Source organism: Gallinula chloropus (assembly GCF_964237585.1).
Source record: "Gallinula chloropus genome assembly, chromosome: 10".
Taxonomy (NCBI): Eukaryota; Metazoa; Chordata; class Aves; order Gruiformes; family Rallidae; genus Gallinula; species Gallinula chloropus.
In genome coordinates this window covers 9,882,073-9,900,769 of record NC_140095.1, presented here as the reverse complement: position 1 = coordinate 9,900,769, position 18,697 = coordinate 9,882,073, and the positions used below count along the sequence as shown (strand labels likewise).

General features: G+C 47.4%; 1 protein-coding gene across 1 annotated transcript in view; it reads left to right on the top strand.

Annotated features, from left to right (window-relative positions):
- Positions 1-18,697, top strand: part of FSTL4 (follistatin like 4) — a 211,408-nt gene that overhangs the window by 91,431 nt on the left and 101,280 nt on the right. Inside the window, exon 4 of the mRNA XM_084268571.1 lies at positions 16,873-17,063. Within this exon, the coding sequence (XP_084124697.1) occupies positions 16,873-17,063 (191 nt within the window). The remainder of the gene's footprint in view (positions 1-16,872; positions 17,064-18,697) is intronic.

The following is an 18,697-nucleotide window of genomic DNA, read 5'->3' as shown; positions in this document are numbered from 1 at the left end:
CTTGTGTGTGCCAGCATGTCATAAATGCATGTGAAGGTATTAACATGGTACACGTGCCCTGCTGAGCTGGTGGAATTTTGGGTGAGCTGAGGAGAGTTTAGATTAATTCATTCCTGAGTTTGCAGTCATGGTGGTCCCCAGACCTGCTGTTGGCCTTTACAGGCAGGAGGAATCGTGCCATTTAATGTCCACATTGCAATGTGTGTTTGAGCACCTTTTAATTAAGCACCGTATTAAAACTTGTAAGGAGTAAGAATAACCCCATCCATACAGCTCTCTGTATGTTAGTCAGGCTTATTATTTTTATGCAAGCAATTTGTTTCATTTTCATAAGCATGGCGGTCATCAAAAGCTGCTGCTGTCTCATGTAGACCCTTCTCACCATGGTCTCCAATCCCTGTGACCCGAGGCGAGTTGGGAGGTGTTGCTTGTGGCACAGGATGTGCTGGCAATGCCTGTGCTCAGGGGAAGGGGTGACTTCCCCTTCCCCTTTATGGGTAGTGGCATTCGGGGCTGTGATTGTGGAATGAGGAATTTCTAGGAGCTTGTGGAAAGTACTAGTAAAAGGTGGCCACAACTCCTTCTCCCCTTCTCCTCCCTGAAGCCTGGATAAGAGTTTGAGATGCCTTTCCAGCTCATGGTGTATTGGAAGAGCAGAGGTGCAGATAAGCAATAGCTGTTGACTTGGAAGGTGAGAGATTAGCTTCATTAATAACAGCTGCTGATATTATTAGCAAAAACCATGGAGAGGATGGAGTTTGCCTTGATGCTGTGGGCTGCTCCCATTTTTCATTGGCTGGAGCAATCTCTGCAAGGTTTGATGCAGCGATGCCATCATGGTGGAGTGATGGAGGACATTGCTGGCGGCATCCCTCCTTAGAAATGGTTGTAATCCTTCAACCTTCTTATCTCCAAGGTAGTGTTTCAGCGTTTCCCTCCCCGAAGCAAGTACTGTAGCTGCAGTCTTGCCTTTTATGACTTGAAGCAGTCCCATCTGCGGATCCGTCTGCCAGGTGTAGTTTTAACTGTGCCGTTACCACTGTATTCAACTGCAGTACTTGTATTTTATCTCCAGTTTTTCTCTGGTCTGCATTGCGTCCCTTGCAGCATGACAGCTAAGTGAGCATGTGGGAAGTGAAGTACCAGGGAACGTGGCATTAAAAAACGTGCCCATGGAAAAACAAGCTCAGAGAGCACACCCCTTTTTCCAGTAAGGCCTTTCTGAATATCCTTGGAGGAGTTTATAAATTAAAACTCGGCAAATAAATTGATTTCAGGGTCTCCCTGGGTTTTAATCATGGTTATTTTAAAGTTCAGACTTAGCTGTCTTAAACTGCCTTTTAACCTGAAAGACCGTGGAGATCTACCTGACATGAAAATTTAATTTATTTCTTTTAAGACTTAACGACTGGAAGCAGAGGAACTATTTTGACATTTGAATCTCTTTAAGCAGTTTTGCTTTCCCTGGGTGAGCGTGTGGTCTGTAAACCTTCTTGGTTGGCTTCACGTGGAAATTCAAGAACTCAAGGTTTCCTGTACTGGCTTCCTCCAGTTTGAATTGTAGGAGTTGGAAGGGACCTCCTTCCTAAATATGTATGTACCTAGAGAACAAACTCTGGAGTTGATTTTTTTTTCCTCTTTCCTGAGAGGTGGAGAGGTCAGAAAACTGTGTTGCAAGGGCGTAACTTCTCTTCTCTGAAGATCTTTGGGGTACGTTTCACTGATGGCACATGGTGCCTCTGCATCACTCCTCATTTCCCCATGGTTCCTGATATTCACAGAATCGTAGGGGTTGGCAGGGACCTCCAGAGATTATCAGGTCCAACCCCCTGCCAAAGCAGGGTCCCTAGGACAGGTCACACAAGTCGGTGTCCAGATGGGGCTGGAATCTGTCCAGAGAAGGAGACTCCACACCCCCTGGGCAGCCTGTCCCGGGGCTCTGTCACCCGCATCCCTTTGGGAACAGCCAAACAGTCTGTTGGGAGGGATGGAGCAGACCGGAAGTCAAAGGCATTAAGTAACAAACTTTTAAAACATGGAAAAAGGCGACGCTGGCGGCACAGTTAGCTAGTGAGCAGTCTGGTCCTTTGTGTGTCATAGGAAAGGATAATCAAAATTGTACAAAGCGCTGCTCTGCTGACATTTGCTGTGTTGCTTGGGGCTTTTTGGCATATGTCATGTTTCCTGTGTGGATCTGGGAGGTGAGAGCTGGTGGGAGCAGTGATTTGCAAAGCAGCGGCTGGGTGGAAATGCCTTTCTGTGGTTTCTCTCGCCGCCTGTAATACGGGGCAGCTCAGGCTGTCACTGCTGACCTCCTGCACCCCATAACAGAGATCCAGATATACAATCTTACTAGATTTCTATTTTTTTTACTAGATTTCTATTTCTTAAAAGTGCAGCAAGGTTACATTGCCACTACAAATCCACCCGTGAATGCCACCGCTGTGCTTTGTATACAGGTCACTAGCAATATCTCTGAGGGATGAATTAGGCCAACGGGCATTTGGCTGGTATCTTTGGGATGACAGGATGCTACCTTACATTAGATAGCAATAGAAATTTTTTTCACAGCTCAAAATAAATTTATCTGACAGCCATAGATACATTTTTCTGCTTGATCGACTGCAACTCAAAACATTCTTGTGATACCACAAATCCTGGCATGTGAAGCATAAAATTTCAGAATATTAGTTTTAAAAGTTTTCAGCTGTTTGGCTGCTATTATGTTTTAAAAAGAAAGGAAAAGAAAAAAACTTGAGAGGTTACTTGATTTGCTTGGATACACCTGAGCTGGGAGTTTAGTCCCATTAATGTGACTGGCCGCTGCTTATCGGAGTGCATCAGCCCATGGAGGGGATGGTTAATTTGGCTTTATTCTGTTGATGTGTGTGCAGACAAAGGTATCAGATGATGGGCTGAATCTTCTGCTGTTTTTCCTGGAGAGGCCATTCCAGCCCAGGCAGAACAAATTACAAAACTTGTATTTTACAGGGTCGGGAAATTAAACACAGAAAATACCTTTATTTATTGACTGCAGGGGAAAAGATACTGAAATAAATAAGGACAGATCTTGATAAATAAAAAGATACTGAACTAAATGAGGACTGGTCTTGATTCCAGTTACCTGTGCTGCATACAAAGACTAAGTCCCACAAGGTCACTGATACTCCACCATGGTAAAAGTGGGGTGAGCAGAGTTCTCAGCAGTCTGCAAGAGAACAATGCAGTTGCCCTGACATTGCAGCATCCATGTGTTACCTTTAATTCACTTTAAAAGCAAAGTGATGGAGACATGGCTGGCTTTTGATGTGGTTTTTAACTCCACCTGGCAGTGGTTTTGGAGGTGTTTGGAAGGTAGGAGGCTGTGGTGACCAAGTGGTTTTCATGGCCTGCCACGTGGTTTGGCTGAATTTTTAATTAAAGCCTGAACATCAAAGCTGCTTTTTACCTTTTGGTCGCATTTCAGATGGTTTAACAGAAACCTGCAGCGCCACGTCTGAGCTTCTACATCACAAACCCACATGGCAGATGAGGAAGACCTGACATGACTGAGGGCCTGACCCCTCTTTTAATAAATGACATTAAATTTGGTGGCTTATGTTCTGGAGCAGGAACTTTCCCTCATTTTCTGTGGCTGTTGTGTTTTATGTGGTGCTGAAGACAAGGAGAGTTTGTGTGAGGCTGTGTATACACTGATTCGGTGCTCTCATTAACGTGGAGCCTTTCTACGCTTGCGGGGGGCTCTAGCAAGATACTGAGATGATTAGAAAAGGTTTTCACAGGAGGAACAGGCGTGTTATCTGCAAGTCTTATTATCTTATGGAACCTGCTGCGCTGGAAGGACTTCCTTACATAAAACTTAATTACATCACTTCTTCAGAGCACTGGGTATCCGGACCTTTGCTCTTACTGTACTGCCAGCACAACCACTCCACGATGCCTGATGCAGCAGTGAATTACCTGTGCCTTGGCTGCAGGTTCAGCTCCCTTTGTTTTCTGGCAGACAAGGAAAATCACTTTGGGTACCCAGGGGCTGGGAGTGCGAGGCAAGAGCATCAGTTCTTCCTTCAGAGCCCTTGACAAATAGAATTTATGTCAATACAACTATGTTAAACCAGACTTAGCGTTATCAGAGCAGAGAGGAGCTAAATCTGTGCAGCATTTTAACATCCTTCTCTTCTGCAGTATTGAATTTTAATCTCCCAGCTGTAATAAACCTCAGAGTTTTATCCTCTTCACTGGTTTGGGTTTCAGTTGTGTCCCGTGCTGTTTGGACACAGTGAGGTGGGATTTTGGTGATCTCTGTGGGAACCAAGGCTGGCTGTAAATCATGAATAAGCCCAAGCCTTGGGATGCTCTCTGGCTGCTGTGATCATAAGGGTGTGAAGTCATCTCAGTTCATTGGGTGGCAGAGCCCTGGGAACCAGGGGATGTGTCGCTTGTATCTGTCACTCGTGCTGTACTTGGTGTGCTAGAAATAAACCCTGAGTGGTTTGGATATGGAGCAGAGAATAGAATTAAAAGGTTTCCTGGTGTGGGAAACAAATCCAGTGCTGTAGCGGGGGCCTGTTGTGCTGTTTGGGCAGGAAAGGGTGAAGGTGGTACATAAGCTTTGAAGGTTGTCCTGTAAATGGCTTAAACTTTTTTTTTTGAAGTCTGTTGGTGGGCTTGTCCTTTTGTTCCCTCTTTCCTTTCCAACCCTAAAAAGGCTTTCCAACTCTGGAGCTGGCTGTCAGGGTGCAACAGGACGATGCCTTCATCCTCTTCAGCCTCCCTGTAGTGTAGGGTTTCAGCTGCATCTGAGGCAGAACCAAGCAGGGAGAGGGAGAGGCAATCTTCATCCCAATGAGAGGTGCAGATCTGGAGACCCCCTTTTTTCAGTGGGGTCTATAGAGAGCCCTGTTTAGGCAGAGCACAGGCTGCAGCTTTGCAGTACAGGGATGGATGTGCTGGCACCAACCATGCTGTTCCCTGGGCTGGCAGCTCCCTCAGGGACATCACTCCGTGTCCCAGCCTTTAAGTTGCACTAATTCCCTCTCAACAGAGGCTCAGCATCGTTCTCTCACAGATCAAAACACAGCGATTTGTCATTTAGGCTTTACCTTGGAATATCTGTCACTCTGGGTGCTGAAAACCTTCAGGAAAAACATGTTTTCATCCCTTTATTTCTGCAGTAAGGAGCTTTCCTCTACTTTAGTGACATATATAACAAAAAATCCCGCTGCCGATGTTTCAGTGTAGGGATATTGTTATCTTGACAGGCCTCCAGCAGATCTACTCCAGAATTGGTACCCTGAACCACAGAAAGGTTATTTGCGTTGTCAGCAGTGAAGCACTTCCAGTGCTTACATGATTGCCCCATTCATCATCCATCATTATAGTGCTTAAGAAGGGGGAGAAAAAAAAAGAAATCCTGCAAAGAAATAGGAGAGGAATTAATCCCCCAAATTCAGCCTGTTGCGTCAGTGGCCTGTAATTCATTTGTTTCTTGCTCCTCTGTGTTTGCTTCTCGTTCATGGATTTAAAGTAGAAATACAAATCTAATTGTTTCTGTCATCTGGGCTCCAGATGGGAGCAGGCAGGGGATGTGACTGGTTTGTGGTGGAAAGTGGATGTGTGTGTATGTTTTCGTCTCTGGTGGGAGACCTGAGACCTGTGATGCTGTGGCTGCTCGAGGTTTACACCAGGGTGTATCTGGGTTGAATGTTGCAGTCAGTTGGCCAGGTTGGCGCAGGAGGAAGCGGAGTCCTCGCCTGCACTGATCCTCACACAGGAAGCGTGTGATTTAATGCCCTGTGGAGCTGTTAAGTGGCAAGTGTTGACAGCCCATCATGGGAGGCTCTACTGGTTTCTGGGCTGGTGTGTTGTGCAGGATGGTTATAATAACAATCCAACTGAAGTGTTGGAAACCCTTAAAACAGTGGAGTAGTTTTGACCTCATCAAATTCCAGAGGAGTGAGTGGACTCTCATGTACACATGAGCATATCACAAAGGTTTCCCTTTAATCCCTTCTTGCTGGGCCAATTAAAGTTTTCTGTGTGAAGTTTCTTACTCCTTTTTAATTTACTTTTTTTTTTTTACGTACAAGTACTTTCTCCCTCCTTACTCGTGTTCTCCTCTTTAGAAGTTAACATTTTATAATTACAGTAATGCCCTTTAGGGTGTACATTACGATCTACTAATGAGATGCCTGAGAGGTCTCCTAATGACATCTGAACAACAGTCACAGCACATCGTTATTAGACCATTACACACATCCTTAACAATAATAAATAACTCCTGCTTGCTGTAATTGTACTGTCCTTTAGTGCTTGAGCAAGAGCATCTCAGAGGCTCTGCAGTTCAAGTGCAAGGTGGAGAAGTGCCCAGAGTCAGGGGTTGTTTTGTGGTGGGTTCTCTGGATGTCTTTGACTGTGAGCACACAGGAGGACACACAATCTGTGGAGAATTCTGGTGGCTTCTTAGTGAGGTTGGATTAAAAACACTGGGAGAGATCGTTGCCAGCGTGTTGTGTGTACCCTCTGCTCTCCCTGTCTGCAGGGGCAGTCACAAACATCACACCCCTTCCAAGCAGAGATGGTACCAAGGGAAGCAGGATAACCATAGGCAGTGGCTGGCTCAGAATGGCTTACGAAGTTGCTGTCCCAGGGTATGTCCTGCAGGCTGGTGATAGGAGCAAGAGTGTCTCCAAATGCACAAAAACCCAAGAAAAAAATTAATTTAATGTTCTCAACTCCATCCATCACCAAGGATGGCATGCAGCAGCCTCTCTGGTTCACAGTTCCAGCTGCTTTTCCCATGTGTACGTCAGGTACAGGTAAGAAACCAGGCAGTAAGAGCAGAAGCACCTTTAGCAGAGCATCAGAATTGTGGGACTCCACAGTACACAGTGATGGCAAAGCAGAAGCCAATGAATTGTTTGGAAAGGTAAGTGTTTCAGAGCACAACAGGATCAGTAAAATTTACATTAGTGCCAGAGGGCTTCAGCATTTATTAAAGCTTCCAAATAATACATTTGCTATCTAGAAGTATTTGATAGATGTGCCAGTCAGCCATAAAAAAAGTGAGCAGTGGTTACTTCCCGGAGGAATCCAGACAATTCTGCTTTCTCTAATAGGAATAAAGCAGGGGATTGTGAAATGTCAGATGGCAGGTTGCACAGCAGCATCAGCTGAGGCAGGGGGAAGGAGCAAACGTAGCATTTATTCTACAAAAGCCTGTTTAGTTTGGTTAATTTAAATTGCAAGAGGCCTGGGTTAAAGTCATGATGAGAGGAGGATCGTGAGTTGGCAGCTGAGGCTTTCTGGTCACCCCAACCGGTAGATCAAGCGGGCATGAAGATTTGGCTCCAAAAACAGTGACACTCTCCAGATGTTAATGCTCTGCCAGGTCCATTCCCATTGTGCAGAAGAAGCAATTTCAGATGTAAAAATTAAAGCTAAAGACAGCAACAGCTGTAAGTGAGTGTTTAGTGCATTGCAAAAGGTTTAGTGGCTTTAAAAGAAGCCTTCCTCTTGCTTGGTGTGTTTGGTTTGGGTTTCTTCCCTTGGCTCTGGCCCCCAAACCATGTGCATCACCATGTGCATCTCACCATGGGTGACAGCTCTTCCCTTGCCATCCTTCTCCTGATTCTGCTGTTTCTGTACTTGAAGCTGCAATCCCTCACTGATGACCGCATCTGATGCTCCTGTGTTGGGAGGTAGCAGGGTCCCAGCAGATCTGTTGAGCTGTATTTATTCCTATTGTTTGGGTTTTGACAGCACTTGGAGGCTCTGACCCCATGCCAGGAGTTCTCAGAGTGTGTGGTAAGAGCTTCAGCTCAGAGCCTCTAAATGGACTGGGTTGACACAGGATGGGGAGAGGTCCATATTAGTGCAGACTGCTCCCCAGACCCACTAAAATCTGCCCCAGGGTCAGCAGTTTCCCCCAAAATAGTCCTGTAGTCCCTCCCATCACATCCATGTGCTCAGAGCCTCCCTGCCATCACTGCTGGTCCAGGGGGTTCAACCTCTCACCCGTCCATCCTTGCAGCACAAGCACGTGGAAATGTGTAGAATAAACATACCAGAATCACAGCTTTCACAGAACTGCAGGGATTGGAAAGGACCTCCAGAGATTAAGTCCAACCCCCCTGCCAAAGCAGGGTCCCTAGGACAGGTCACACAGGTTGGTGTCCAGACGGGGCTGGAATCTCTCCAGAGAAGGAGACTCCACACCCCCTGGGCAGCCTGTCCCAGGGCTCCCTCACCCTCACTGGGAAGAAGTTCTTCCCCAGATTGGGGGGGAACTCTCTGTGCTCCAACTTGAGGCCATTGCTCCTTGTCCTGTCCCCACAGACACTGAGAAGAGGCTGCCCATGTCCTCCTGTGTCCCACCCTTCAGGTACTGATAAACATTGACATATCCTGTGATGTTTGCTGAGCCTCCCATGGAGCTGGGTGCGTGAGCCTGTGTGTAGTGCGGGGTTTACAGCAGAGCGGGCTGTGTTGTGAGTAAATGAATCACCAGACATGGGTCTCTGATGATGAATCATGCATAATTTACTCATGGTTTCCATTGCTGTATTTGCACTTCACCAAATAGTTTGGGTGAGGGTGGAGTTGGGGACGTGTGAGTTGTTTGCCTTGAGTGCGTGGTGGTTCTTCGTGTGCTTTGGTATTCACAGTGTTGTTTCTCCTCTCTGCTTTGACAAACATTTTTAATCTTTTAACACAAAAATAGCAGCTAATACTCAGCAGGCAACGAGTAGGAAGAGCAGCAGGAGGAACAGCCTTGCTTATGGTGTCACACAGAGAACTTTCCCAGCCCAGGAGTTGGGGTTAGTTACATCTTTTGTAATGCTACGTGAGTGTCTCTTTGGGAGTGATGTCCTTGTGGGATGAGACTGATTGTCTGCTAAAATCTTATACAAATCCCTGGCTAGGGAGTGGGCTCGGGGTCTCCATGGGTAGCAGAGCATCACCTTGCAGTACCACAAAGAGCTGAGCTGGCTCAGGCGCTGGACACTGAATTGCGGTAGAGCTGCCTGCTGCTGCTGAGAAGCCAAAAGGTCTTGCAAACGTGGTTGTTTTGGTGCCCACTGTGAGATGATAAAATTCCCAGGAAAAGAGGAAAAAAAATCCCGTTATTTGGAACATGAGGTACCTTAGTGAGAGCTGCTGTATCCCACAGCTCCTTGGAGAGGACAGGTAAGGCATGAGCTGAGCCCAGCATCACTGCAAAGCCTGGAAGATGACATATGGGATGTAAGACTTACAGTTTGATGTACCAGACAAACGTGTAACAAAATCCAGTAGATGGAAATTGAAGCTAAACAAATTAAAAATAAAATATGTTTGCCCACTGAGACTAAGTAATCATTTGAAAAATTGCTCTTATGTGCTTAAATCAGGGCTGGAAGCCTTCCTAGGAGGTGTGCTAGAGAGCAAACAAATTATGGAGCTGCTGCAGGGAAAAATCTCGTTGAATTCGGTGCTTGTGCAATGGAAGAGGTCAGAGTGTGCACGTGATCTCTTCTGACTTTAAAAAAAAATCTATAGATCTGTGGCACACTGCCTGGGTGGTGATAGGCACCTGATAAATTACCTTTACAGCCCACTTTCCCAGCGGCATCCTTCCTCCTGCCTCCCTCCCCTGGGGCTGCTCTGAACATCTGCCCATACTGCTGCCTGCTCCCTCCCAGCAAGGAGACAGATCTTGGATCTGGTAAACCAAGCTGTAACTCTTGGGCTTCCTGAGAAAGGCTGCAAATCCATCCACCTCTTCCCTTCCATATTCACGGCGAAGGTGTGTTACTCATTTAGGCTTGTGCAGTTTGGAAGGTGATGGGTTCAGGTAGAAATAGCAGGGTTTTTTTGTTTATAGAACTGGGAATTTATACTCTGGTGCTGTTTTTTAGGTTCTTAATATATTTTAAAAGCTTTGTGGGGTAATAGATGGGTGCTTTTTCTTGTAATAAAGTGAAATATTGAAATAAATATACGCTGCGGCAAGTTTTAACTCTTCCAGGTTGTAAATGTCTGGCTGCTTAATGGTATCTACTTTGTAGTACGTATTCTATTCCATTTCTGTGATATATTCAGTGAGCTCCCAGTCGCTGCTAAATTATATATGGATATCTGATAAATGTACATCTTATTAACTGAAACATATCCCTAAGATAAGCAAGTTAGTTTGGGCTTTTATTGTTAATTGAATTTGTTCGGCAGTAGGAGCTGAAGGATTGCTAATGTTCAGGAATTTGCATGATGTTAAACATCTGCTTCTCTTAGCAGGAACTTCACCAGAGTTACACTTTAACTTGTAAAAATCACATCAGGGATAAAATCCCTGGGTGAAAATTTGGGTCCAAGGAGGGCCATGAAGATGCTCAGCGGGCTGGAGCAGCTCCCCTACGAAGAGAGGCTGAGGGAGCTGGGCTGGTTCAGCCTGGAGAATGCTGGGGAGGGACCTCATTGCAGCCTTCCAGTCCCTGAAGGGAGCAGAGGAACAGGAGGGGAATCAGCTTTTTAAAAGGGTAGATAATGGCAGGACAAGGGGATGGAGTGAAGCTGAAGGAGGGAAGGTTTAAATTAGATATTAGGGGGAAGTTCTTTCCAGAGAGAGTGGTGAGGGGCTGGAACAGGCTGCCTGGAGAGGGGGTGGATGCCCCGTCCCTGGGGGTGTTCAAGGCCAGGTTGGATGGGGCCCTGGGCAACCTTGTGTAGCTCCAGGCCTGGAGGTTGGTGTCCCTGCCTGTGGCAGAGTTTTCAGAGGGTCACAAGGCGTCTGAACCTCCGTATATATCCTCTTGGCACATACTTTTCTACTTTGCCTGGATGCTAATGACCATGCAGCCTTTGCCACAGATGCTGTGAAGAGCTACTGGTGCCGCCTCCCATCCCTGCAGCCCCCGTGGTGGTGCTGAAACCCAGCTCTGCAACCTGTGGGGCTCAAATCCTCTAAAGGCATCTGGACACGTTTGTGTTCACACCTCTGGTCAGGTGAGCTGGATACTGAGATTGGTGCTCTGTGGGTGTTACCAGTGGTATTTAAAGCAGTGCTGATGTTGAAGCAGTACAAGCATTGTAAGGCACTTTGCACAGTAATATTTTACAAGGAGATTAGTTTACCCATCAGAGCAAGCTCTGCACTTCCTTGCTTTACTTCTATTTCATGTTAACCACATTCCTTTGAAGGACACTTAATCCCCAGACTTGCTGCTTCTCTGTTATCTACTTTGACTCAGAAGTGGGCTAAAGATTGTTGAGGGATCCTGCTGTAAAAACCTGCTACAATGCATAGAAACCAGGAGTAAAAATTCTTAAAGAGGACAATTATTGAGGGAACTGGATTAATGATCTGTCATCACAATTTAGCCACATCCACCACTGACCTTTCACAGAGAGGATGCTCTTGATAAATGTAGTTCATTACTGAGTTCTGACATGAAAACAGAATGGCACTCTGTGTTTCTTGGCACGCTGATCAATATTTTATCTGCCAAAGCATGCAGAAGTGCTAAACAGGATGAATTACGTAGCTGCTGCAAAACAGAGCAAGGAACAGCTCGCTTGGAGTGAGCAGAGCATGTAAATGTGATGGTTGTTGGCCACACTTTAGTAATCAGACCTTAATACAGGATTTTTCTTTTGCTTTTCTTCTGTTTCAATAGTTTTTCCTTTCTTTTTTTTGGATTTTTTTTCAGTTTGAGCAGTGCTGGCCTTTGCTGATGGGGGTTGGACCTGATGATCTCTGGAGGTCCCTTTCAACCCCTACGATTCTGTGGTTCTGTGATGATGAAAGTGCTGTAAATGGATAAAAGGGGTTTGTTTCTTTGGAGATCTCCCTTGGAGATCTTCTGGAGATGTGTGGGTGGGGGTGGAGGGGTGGGAATTGTGGGCTTCCCTGGCCTGGGTGTTAACAGCGGGGTTCCTCGCTTCTGGCTCCATCCTACGTCACATGGTCATGGCTGCTGCTGGAGTAGGGCTTGGGAATGGAGAGCTGCTGCAGGCTGCTGCTGGAGGATGTTTAGTGGTCTGTTTCTACCCAACAAAGAAAAACAACTGGCCAGAAATCCCTGTATGGTGAGTGTATCAAAGTTTTATCCGAAGAGCACAGGTGGGAGCTGCAACTTACACAAGGTTTGTTTGACAGTCACCAGTGTTTTATTCTTGGGGCTACAAAGGTGGCTGGGGAGCTCGCAGGAGGGATGCAGGCAGGATGCAGGAGGGATGCAGAAGGGATGCAGGCTGACCTCCAGCAGCAGGATGCAGCAAAGGTGTCTCTGCCCCGAGCACAGTAGCTTCCTGGGGAAGGCTTGTGTTTGTTGTACAAAGCATTGCTATCAAATTAGGTTTCAGAAGCATAGGGCGGCTGTCAGCAGGCACGAGGCAGAGTCTCTTCAGGTGGTGGCAGTGGCCTTTTAATGGTTGTTTGTTTGGGGTTTTTTAATTGCATAGCTGGAATCCAGATATAATGGTGTTACGTTAAAGTTCATGCAAAAAACCCCACCTTGTGTCTGATGCTCAACATTCTAATTTTGATGAAAGTGATGAGGGGCTGGAACAGGCTGCCCAGAGAGGGGGTGGGTGCCCCATCCCTGGGGGTGTTCAAGGCCAGGTTGGATGGGGCCCTGGCAACCTTGTGTAGATCCAGGTCTGGAGGTTGGTGGCCCTGCCTGTGGTAGGGGGTTGGAGCTCTGTGAAACTTGGGGTCCCTTCCAACCCAGACCATTCTATGATTCTGTGCCTCTGGTGTGCCCTTAGCTCTCCTCCCAGAGTCAGCAGAGCAAATCCTACCAGCACCATGGGGAAAGATAGGAAAGGGACACATGTGACACTTTTCTCATCAGTCCTTGTATAAAGTAGTGAAGAAAGATGGTTAAGTGGAGAATTAGGAGACAGAGCATTGGCATCAGCTCATCCCAAATCCATGTCATCATTCCCCGGCTGTGTGGTGGGCACATCGTTGGGTATCACATGCTGGGAGGAGCGCAGCACAGGCACTTAGACCTCACATAGTGGCAATTCTGGTGCCAGAAGCAGGGAAGGGGAGAAGTCCTTCGAAAGCTGTCTCTGGTGGTGCTCACCTCCCAGCATGCAGGCTGGGACCCCCACCTTCAGCCAAGCCTCCTCTGGAAATACAGAACTCCTCTGAGCTGGGTTACAGTGGCAAAAAGAATCCACGTCCCGGGGAAGCACTGACAAGGAATCTGTGCTGAGAGACATTGTTAGTAAGACCTTCCAGTGAGAACAGCCTGGGATGAGACAAACCACTAACAACAGGCATGTGCTGCAAAGGGAACTGCTGGGGTGCATTGAGTGGAGGCAAGAAGCGGGATGATGAGAGGGCATGCGGGTGGCTCTTTGCACTTCCTTTGGCACGGCAGCTCTGGACTTAATCCCCGGAGGAACAGAAACATGGCAGAGGTGGCAGCGCTGATGGAAACCTCAGGAGACTGTATTTAATAGATAAAACCAGTAGATCCTGGCACAATGTAAGAAGATTACAAGTGTCATTGACAGCAGGAGAGGTACAGGTGGGAAGGGGAGGAAACACAGAATTGTCCTCTGCTAGACCTATGCAGCCAGTGCTGAGCAGGGAGCAATAGCAGGCTAAAAGATGAACTAATGATGCCTAGTAAAGGAGCGGAAGGAGCTTTACCCAGAAAGAGCCTTGCTGTCCTTGGCATTGGCTTGCCAAGCGATGCGAGCTGCCCGAATGCATCACCTACCTCCTTGGTGGAGGGGCAGGCAGAGCCTTTTACTGGGATGCCTCCAGCATCCATGTCTGGTGGCTGCGGGGCCTTCAAGTTGTGTTTGAAATAGCATTAAGGTTACAGAGCAAGACGTTGGCCCAGGCATCCCAAGCACAGCTGATTTGGGAACTGAGGCTGTGGCCAGACTTACTATGATGACATAGCTCCAGGTCAGAGTATTTCCTTGCACCTAGAGTGGTTCCCCCTGTTTTTCCACTAAAGCGATATTAAATATATAAATTATCCATACACACTGAAATGCATATATATACTCCGGTTGTAGTGCCTTTTCCTATCAATCTGTTAGTTTAGCAAAGAAGCAAAAAATTATTAATCTCACCCCCCCTGGGCCAGAACTTTATTGGTTTTAGTGGTTGCTTTGCGTGTCGTGTGCTGGCGAGCGTCTCTCCGGTGCCGTGCTCCAGAGCGGCCGCCTCTGCGTCACTGCAGCCCTCACGTGTCTGGGATGTCAGGGGAAAACGTTGAAAGGTGTGAGACCTGCAGAGTCTGTCACGTTCATGCTGCAGAGATGTGCTGAGGGATGAGGGATGTGCTGCCAGCAGAGCTGAAGAGTGCCATTTTCTCTGGAGAGGAGTGATGGTAATGAGGTTTGGGAGTGGTTTTAACAGGGGCCCAGAGCACCTTCTGACCATGGCATGTGTTAACAGCATGTGAAACTGGACTTATTTTTTAAATAGGAGACATAATTGTCTTATCACCAGCTTTCCTTGCTGGGTATGTGGTGGAACAGCGTTATCCTGCCACACGGGAAGGGGACTCAGCTCGGTAGATGATCCCCAGACACAGAGGTGGGGGGAAGAGCATTGTGGGTTTATAGCAGGGTTTGGGAGCTGCTGTCCCCAGGTCTGTCCTTCAATAGCTTCCCTTGTTTTGCTCTTCGTGCCCATCATGTTTGCTTGGGGGTTGTGGCACAGCCAGGACCCTTGGAAAGCCCTGAAATGGGCACACACCCCGGGGCTGTCTCACAGCCAGATGAGCATGAAGTTGTGTTTTTTCTTTGAGAAAAGCCCTTTTGCTGTCACTTTGCTTTCAGAGTAAGGAAGAATCAGGGAGGATTTTACTGCAGCGAAAGGGTATCACCAGCTCAGACCATACGCCATGCTGGTTGATGGTCAGGGTGCATCCCGATGGGTGAGCTGGTCAAGTCCCACCCGTTGCAGGTAGTGACATGTGGTGTTTGCATCCCCTTCTTCATGTGGTGTTTTGGTTTTGCTGTGTGTTAACACTCAATCCGTGCTGGATCCGCTGCCAAAGCATGCAGGTATGCTGGATTCACAGGCAGAGACAGGGAAGCAAATTAAGTGGATTTCCCTCTCTTTATCAGCCTTAGATGTATCTCTGGGATTAGGGTTTGTCTGAAGAGGAAGGAAAACTGAAGAAAAAGGAAAAAAACACATATTATTGCCCTAGCTGAAATGGTATTTACAAGAGGATTGCAAAATTGCTTGATTACACCACGTACCACAATCAGTTCTTCTCTTAAATAAGCACATGATTGGAAGAAAAAAATTTCATCATGCTGTCTTCACAATAGCCATCAAATGATATGGTTGGGGAAAAAACCCAAACCAACCAAAAAACCCTCAGAAATCATTAACAAGGCTATAACACTAGCTGAGTAGCCTAATTTTTTTATTTAAAGTGATCGTAATCCCATCTGGAACCAAGAGCTCTTTGGAGATTGTTCAGAGAAGGAAAGGTTTTGTAGCTGCTTAGTGTCCCTGAGCAGTGAGATGCTCTCAGAAATCAAGGGGTCTGAGTTTGGGGTGGAGAATGAGCCTTGACTTGCAGATACCAGTGGTGTAGCAGGAGGGTACTGGCTTGACTGGTGGATGCATGTCCAGCCTCTGTGTCCTCCATCACCTTCACACCTCATGGTGCTTTTGAAGTTGGGAGCACAACAATATGAAGGACAAAAAGAAATAATCTTGACAGTAGATGAGTTTGCTGTCAGCAAAATCCTCCCACCCAGAGTTTTAATTGCATTTCAGTTGGACTGGGACCAGAGGGCCAAAAATGGTGCATCTCAGCAAGAAAAGGACAGGATCACTGGTTGTCAGGGTGTTCTGTTATTTATCAGAGGAATAATGTTGGGAGTCTTTGGGGAGCTGATCTGCAAGGTTGTCCCTTAAGCTGAGGTGAGGCCAGGTTCCCTGAGATTTAATCTAGCTGGGTCAGTGATGGGACCAACATTTTTAAAACCCCACATTTGTTTTAAAACCGTTGTTAAGGGGAATAAGGGCATCTGCATTGGAGGGCAATATGTTACAGAGAAAAGGGTGTCTTATGGGAAGAGCTGAATGTGTTGGGACTGTTGGTGGGTGATGGTTGATGCCCATGCACTGTGGGACAGCTCAGGGTGCTCCAGGGTCCACTCCAAGGTCAGCTGCATTCCTCAAGACACCCACTGCCACAAGCCCAGCTGGAGCTTTCAGGGTTGTGAAGGTTCTATTCACCTTCTCCAGCCAAGTCCATGTCACTTCAGAGCAGGTGCCTTGAGGGCTTTGCCATGATGGTAGTAACCCTTTTTCCCTGTCCAGGGGCTGAGAAAGTGTTTATGTCTGGCTGCATCAGGGTGATGCACGCAAGCACCAGCAACCCCCAGCCACAGGGGCTCCCCACGGCCCCCTCTCCTCCCCCTGGCCATCCTACCTCCACAGGTACCCTTATGGACTCTGTGACATCAGCACAGGGTGACATTCAACACTGCCATTCATTTGTGTTTGTGGTGTTCTCAAAGCATTGGCTTCCCCAGGTTTATCTTTTTCTTTCTAATCCCAGGATAGATGAATTTATCTGTGTGAAAACGTGAAGCAAATTTAATGGGGGGGGATTATGAGGCTGAGTGGGGGGCTCAGTCACTGAAGCCCTCTAATCTTGAAGGCAGTGTGCTGGAGAGCATCCCTGCCAGCAGGATTTAGTAAAACTGCCAGCTATGACAAAAGACAAGGACTAAGGACTGCAGGAGCTCCTCCAGCACGGAGCTGAGGGGTGCTGTGTGTGCAGGCAGTCCGGTTTAACCAGGCATCTTTATCCTTCCCTTCAGCATCTCAGTCCTTGCAAAAGATGGAGACGAATGAATGTGGTCTGATAACGTGGTCTTATCTTGTAGGTGACACCTGCACTATGGCAGAGTACAGCCGGCTCAAAAGCATCCTCCTGGACCTGCAGGCTCATCGGCAGAGCCCACCGAGCAGCCCTCCTCAGGACAGAGTCTCCCAGAAGCGCTTCTTAGTTGAAGATCTGTTTAAGCACTTGGATACAAACAGCGACGGGCATCTCAGCAGCTCTGAGCTGGCTCAGGTGGGTTTATTGCTCGATGAAAATGGGGTTATGAAGCGGGTGGTGTTTCTCATTCCACGTGTGAACCCAACGTACCGCGGGAGCGCTCTCGTGAGAAGGCTGGTTTGTAACTGTCTGGCTGGCAGCAGGTAAAGGAGGAAAATCTACTGCAGTGTGTGAGCCTGCCTCTGCATCTCTGGGGAGACTGGGTTGTCTCAAACACGTGAAGCTCCTCTGCAAACACAAAACGTGGCAGCTTTCCAGCCCCATCTCTGATCCTGAAAATAGATACTAATCCTCGCCGCTCACCGTCGCCTTCTGAAGTGTGTCCAGCTAGTTGGCTTGGGGAGAATTAATTTGGGTTTTTTTAGGTGCATGTAAGGTAGGCAGAAATCTCTTAGTTCTTCTGCCCTGCCTTCTGGACTGTTAGCATGTAGTAACGTGACAGTGAGGTTGGGATATTTTTTTAAACTGGTTTGTTTTCCCCAAAATCCCTAGGCAGATGCTGAAACGGTGATTAGCAGAACTTCATAATGATAGGAAGAGTGAGAGCTTGAAAAAAGCCCTGTTCTTACTAATTAGGGGCATGCCATGTTGCTGGAGCTCATCTAGTTGGTAAAAGGAACCAAACGTGCAGCTCAGGTACTGGAACCCATTACTCCGTGTCTGGAACTGGCTTGTTGGCTGTGCAAACCTGAGAAAGTAGCCCTGTGCATAGGAGAAGAGGTGTTACGGCAGATGTGGGAGGATTGTGGCTGGCAGTGCTGGGTTAACAGTTGGACTTGTTGATGTCAAAGGTCTTTTCCCACCAAAATGGTTCAGTGATTGTGTCATCCATGAGAAGAATTAGAAGGCCAACACCTTTTCAGAGCCTTTTGCAAGCCAGTGCCTGCCTGGGACCTGTTCTGCTCTTCCAAGCTCTGCAGGAGCATCCCATCTTCACCCAACACTTCCCAGCAAACAGAATCACAGAATCATAGGGCACCTCAAGAGTTCATCGTGTCCAGCCCCCTGCCAAAGCAGCTCCCCAGCTCATATTGCACAGGTCAGCGTCCAGATGGGTCTGGAATCTCTCCAGAGAAGGAGACTCCACACCCCTTGGGCAGCCTGTCCCAGGGCTCCCTTACCCTCACTGGGGAAAAGTTCTTCCACATGTTGGTGCGGAACTTCCTGTGCTCCAACTTGCAGCCATTACCCCTTGTCCTGTCTCCACAGACTACTGAGAAGGGGCTGGACAATTCCCCCTGCAACCCATACTTAAGATATTTATAATCATTAATAAGGTCTTCTCTTAGCCGTCTTGTCTCCAGACTGAACAGCCCCAGCTCACTCAGCCTTTGCTCACAGTGGAGATGCTCCAGGCCCTTAATCATCCCCATAGCCTCCTCTGGACTCTCTCTAGGAGATCCCTGTCTTTTCTATACCAGGGAACCCAGAACTGGACACAATACTCAGGTGGGGCCTGAAGTGTGTTCTGATTCCAGCATGTAAATACAAGCTGTGAGGAAGCAGGAGGACAGACACATGATCTCTCCTCCCTGAGCTTGCTCCTGTGTAGATGGTTTGCTGTGAATTTTGAACCCTGAGGCTGTTGACATGATGCACGATCCTTTCAGTGCAGTGCAAAGCATCAGGGTAAATTCCCTTCGATCTCA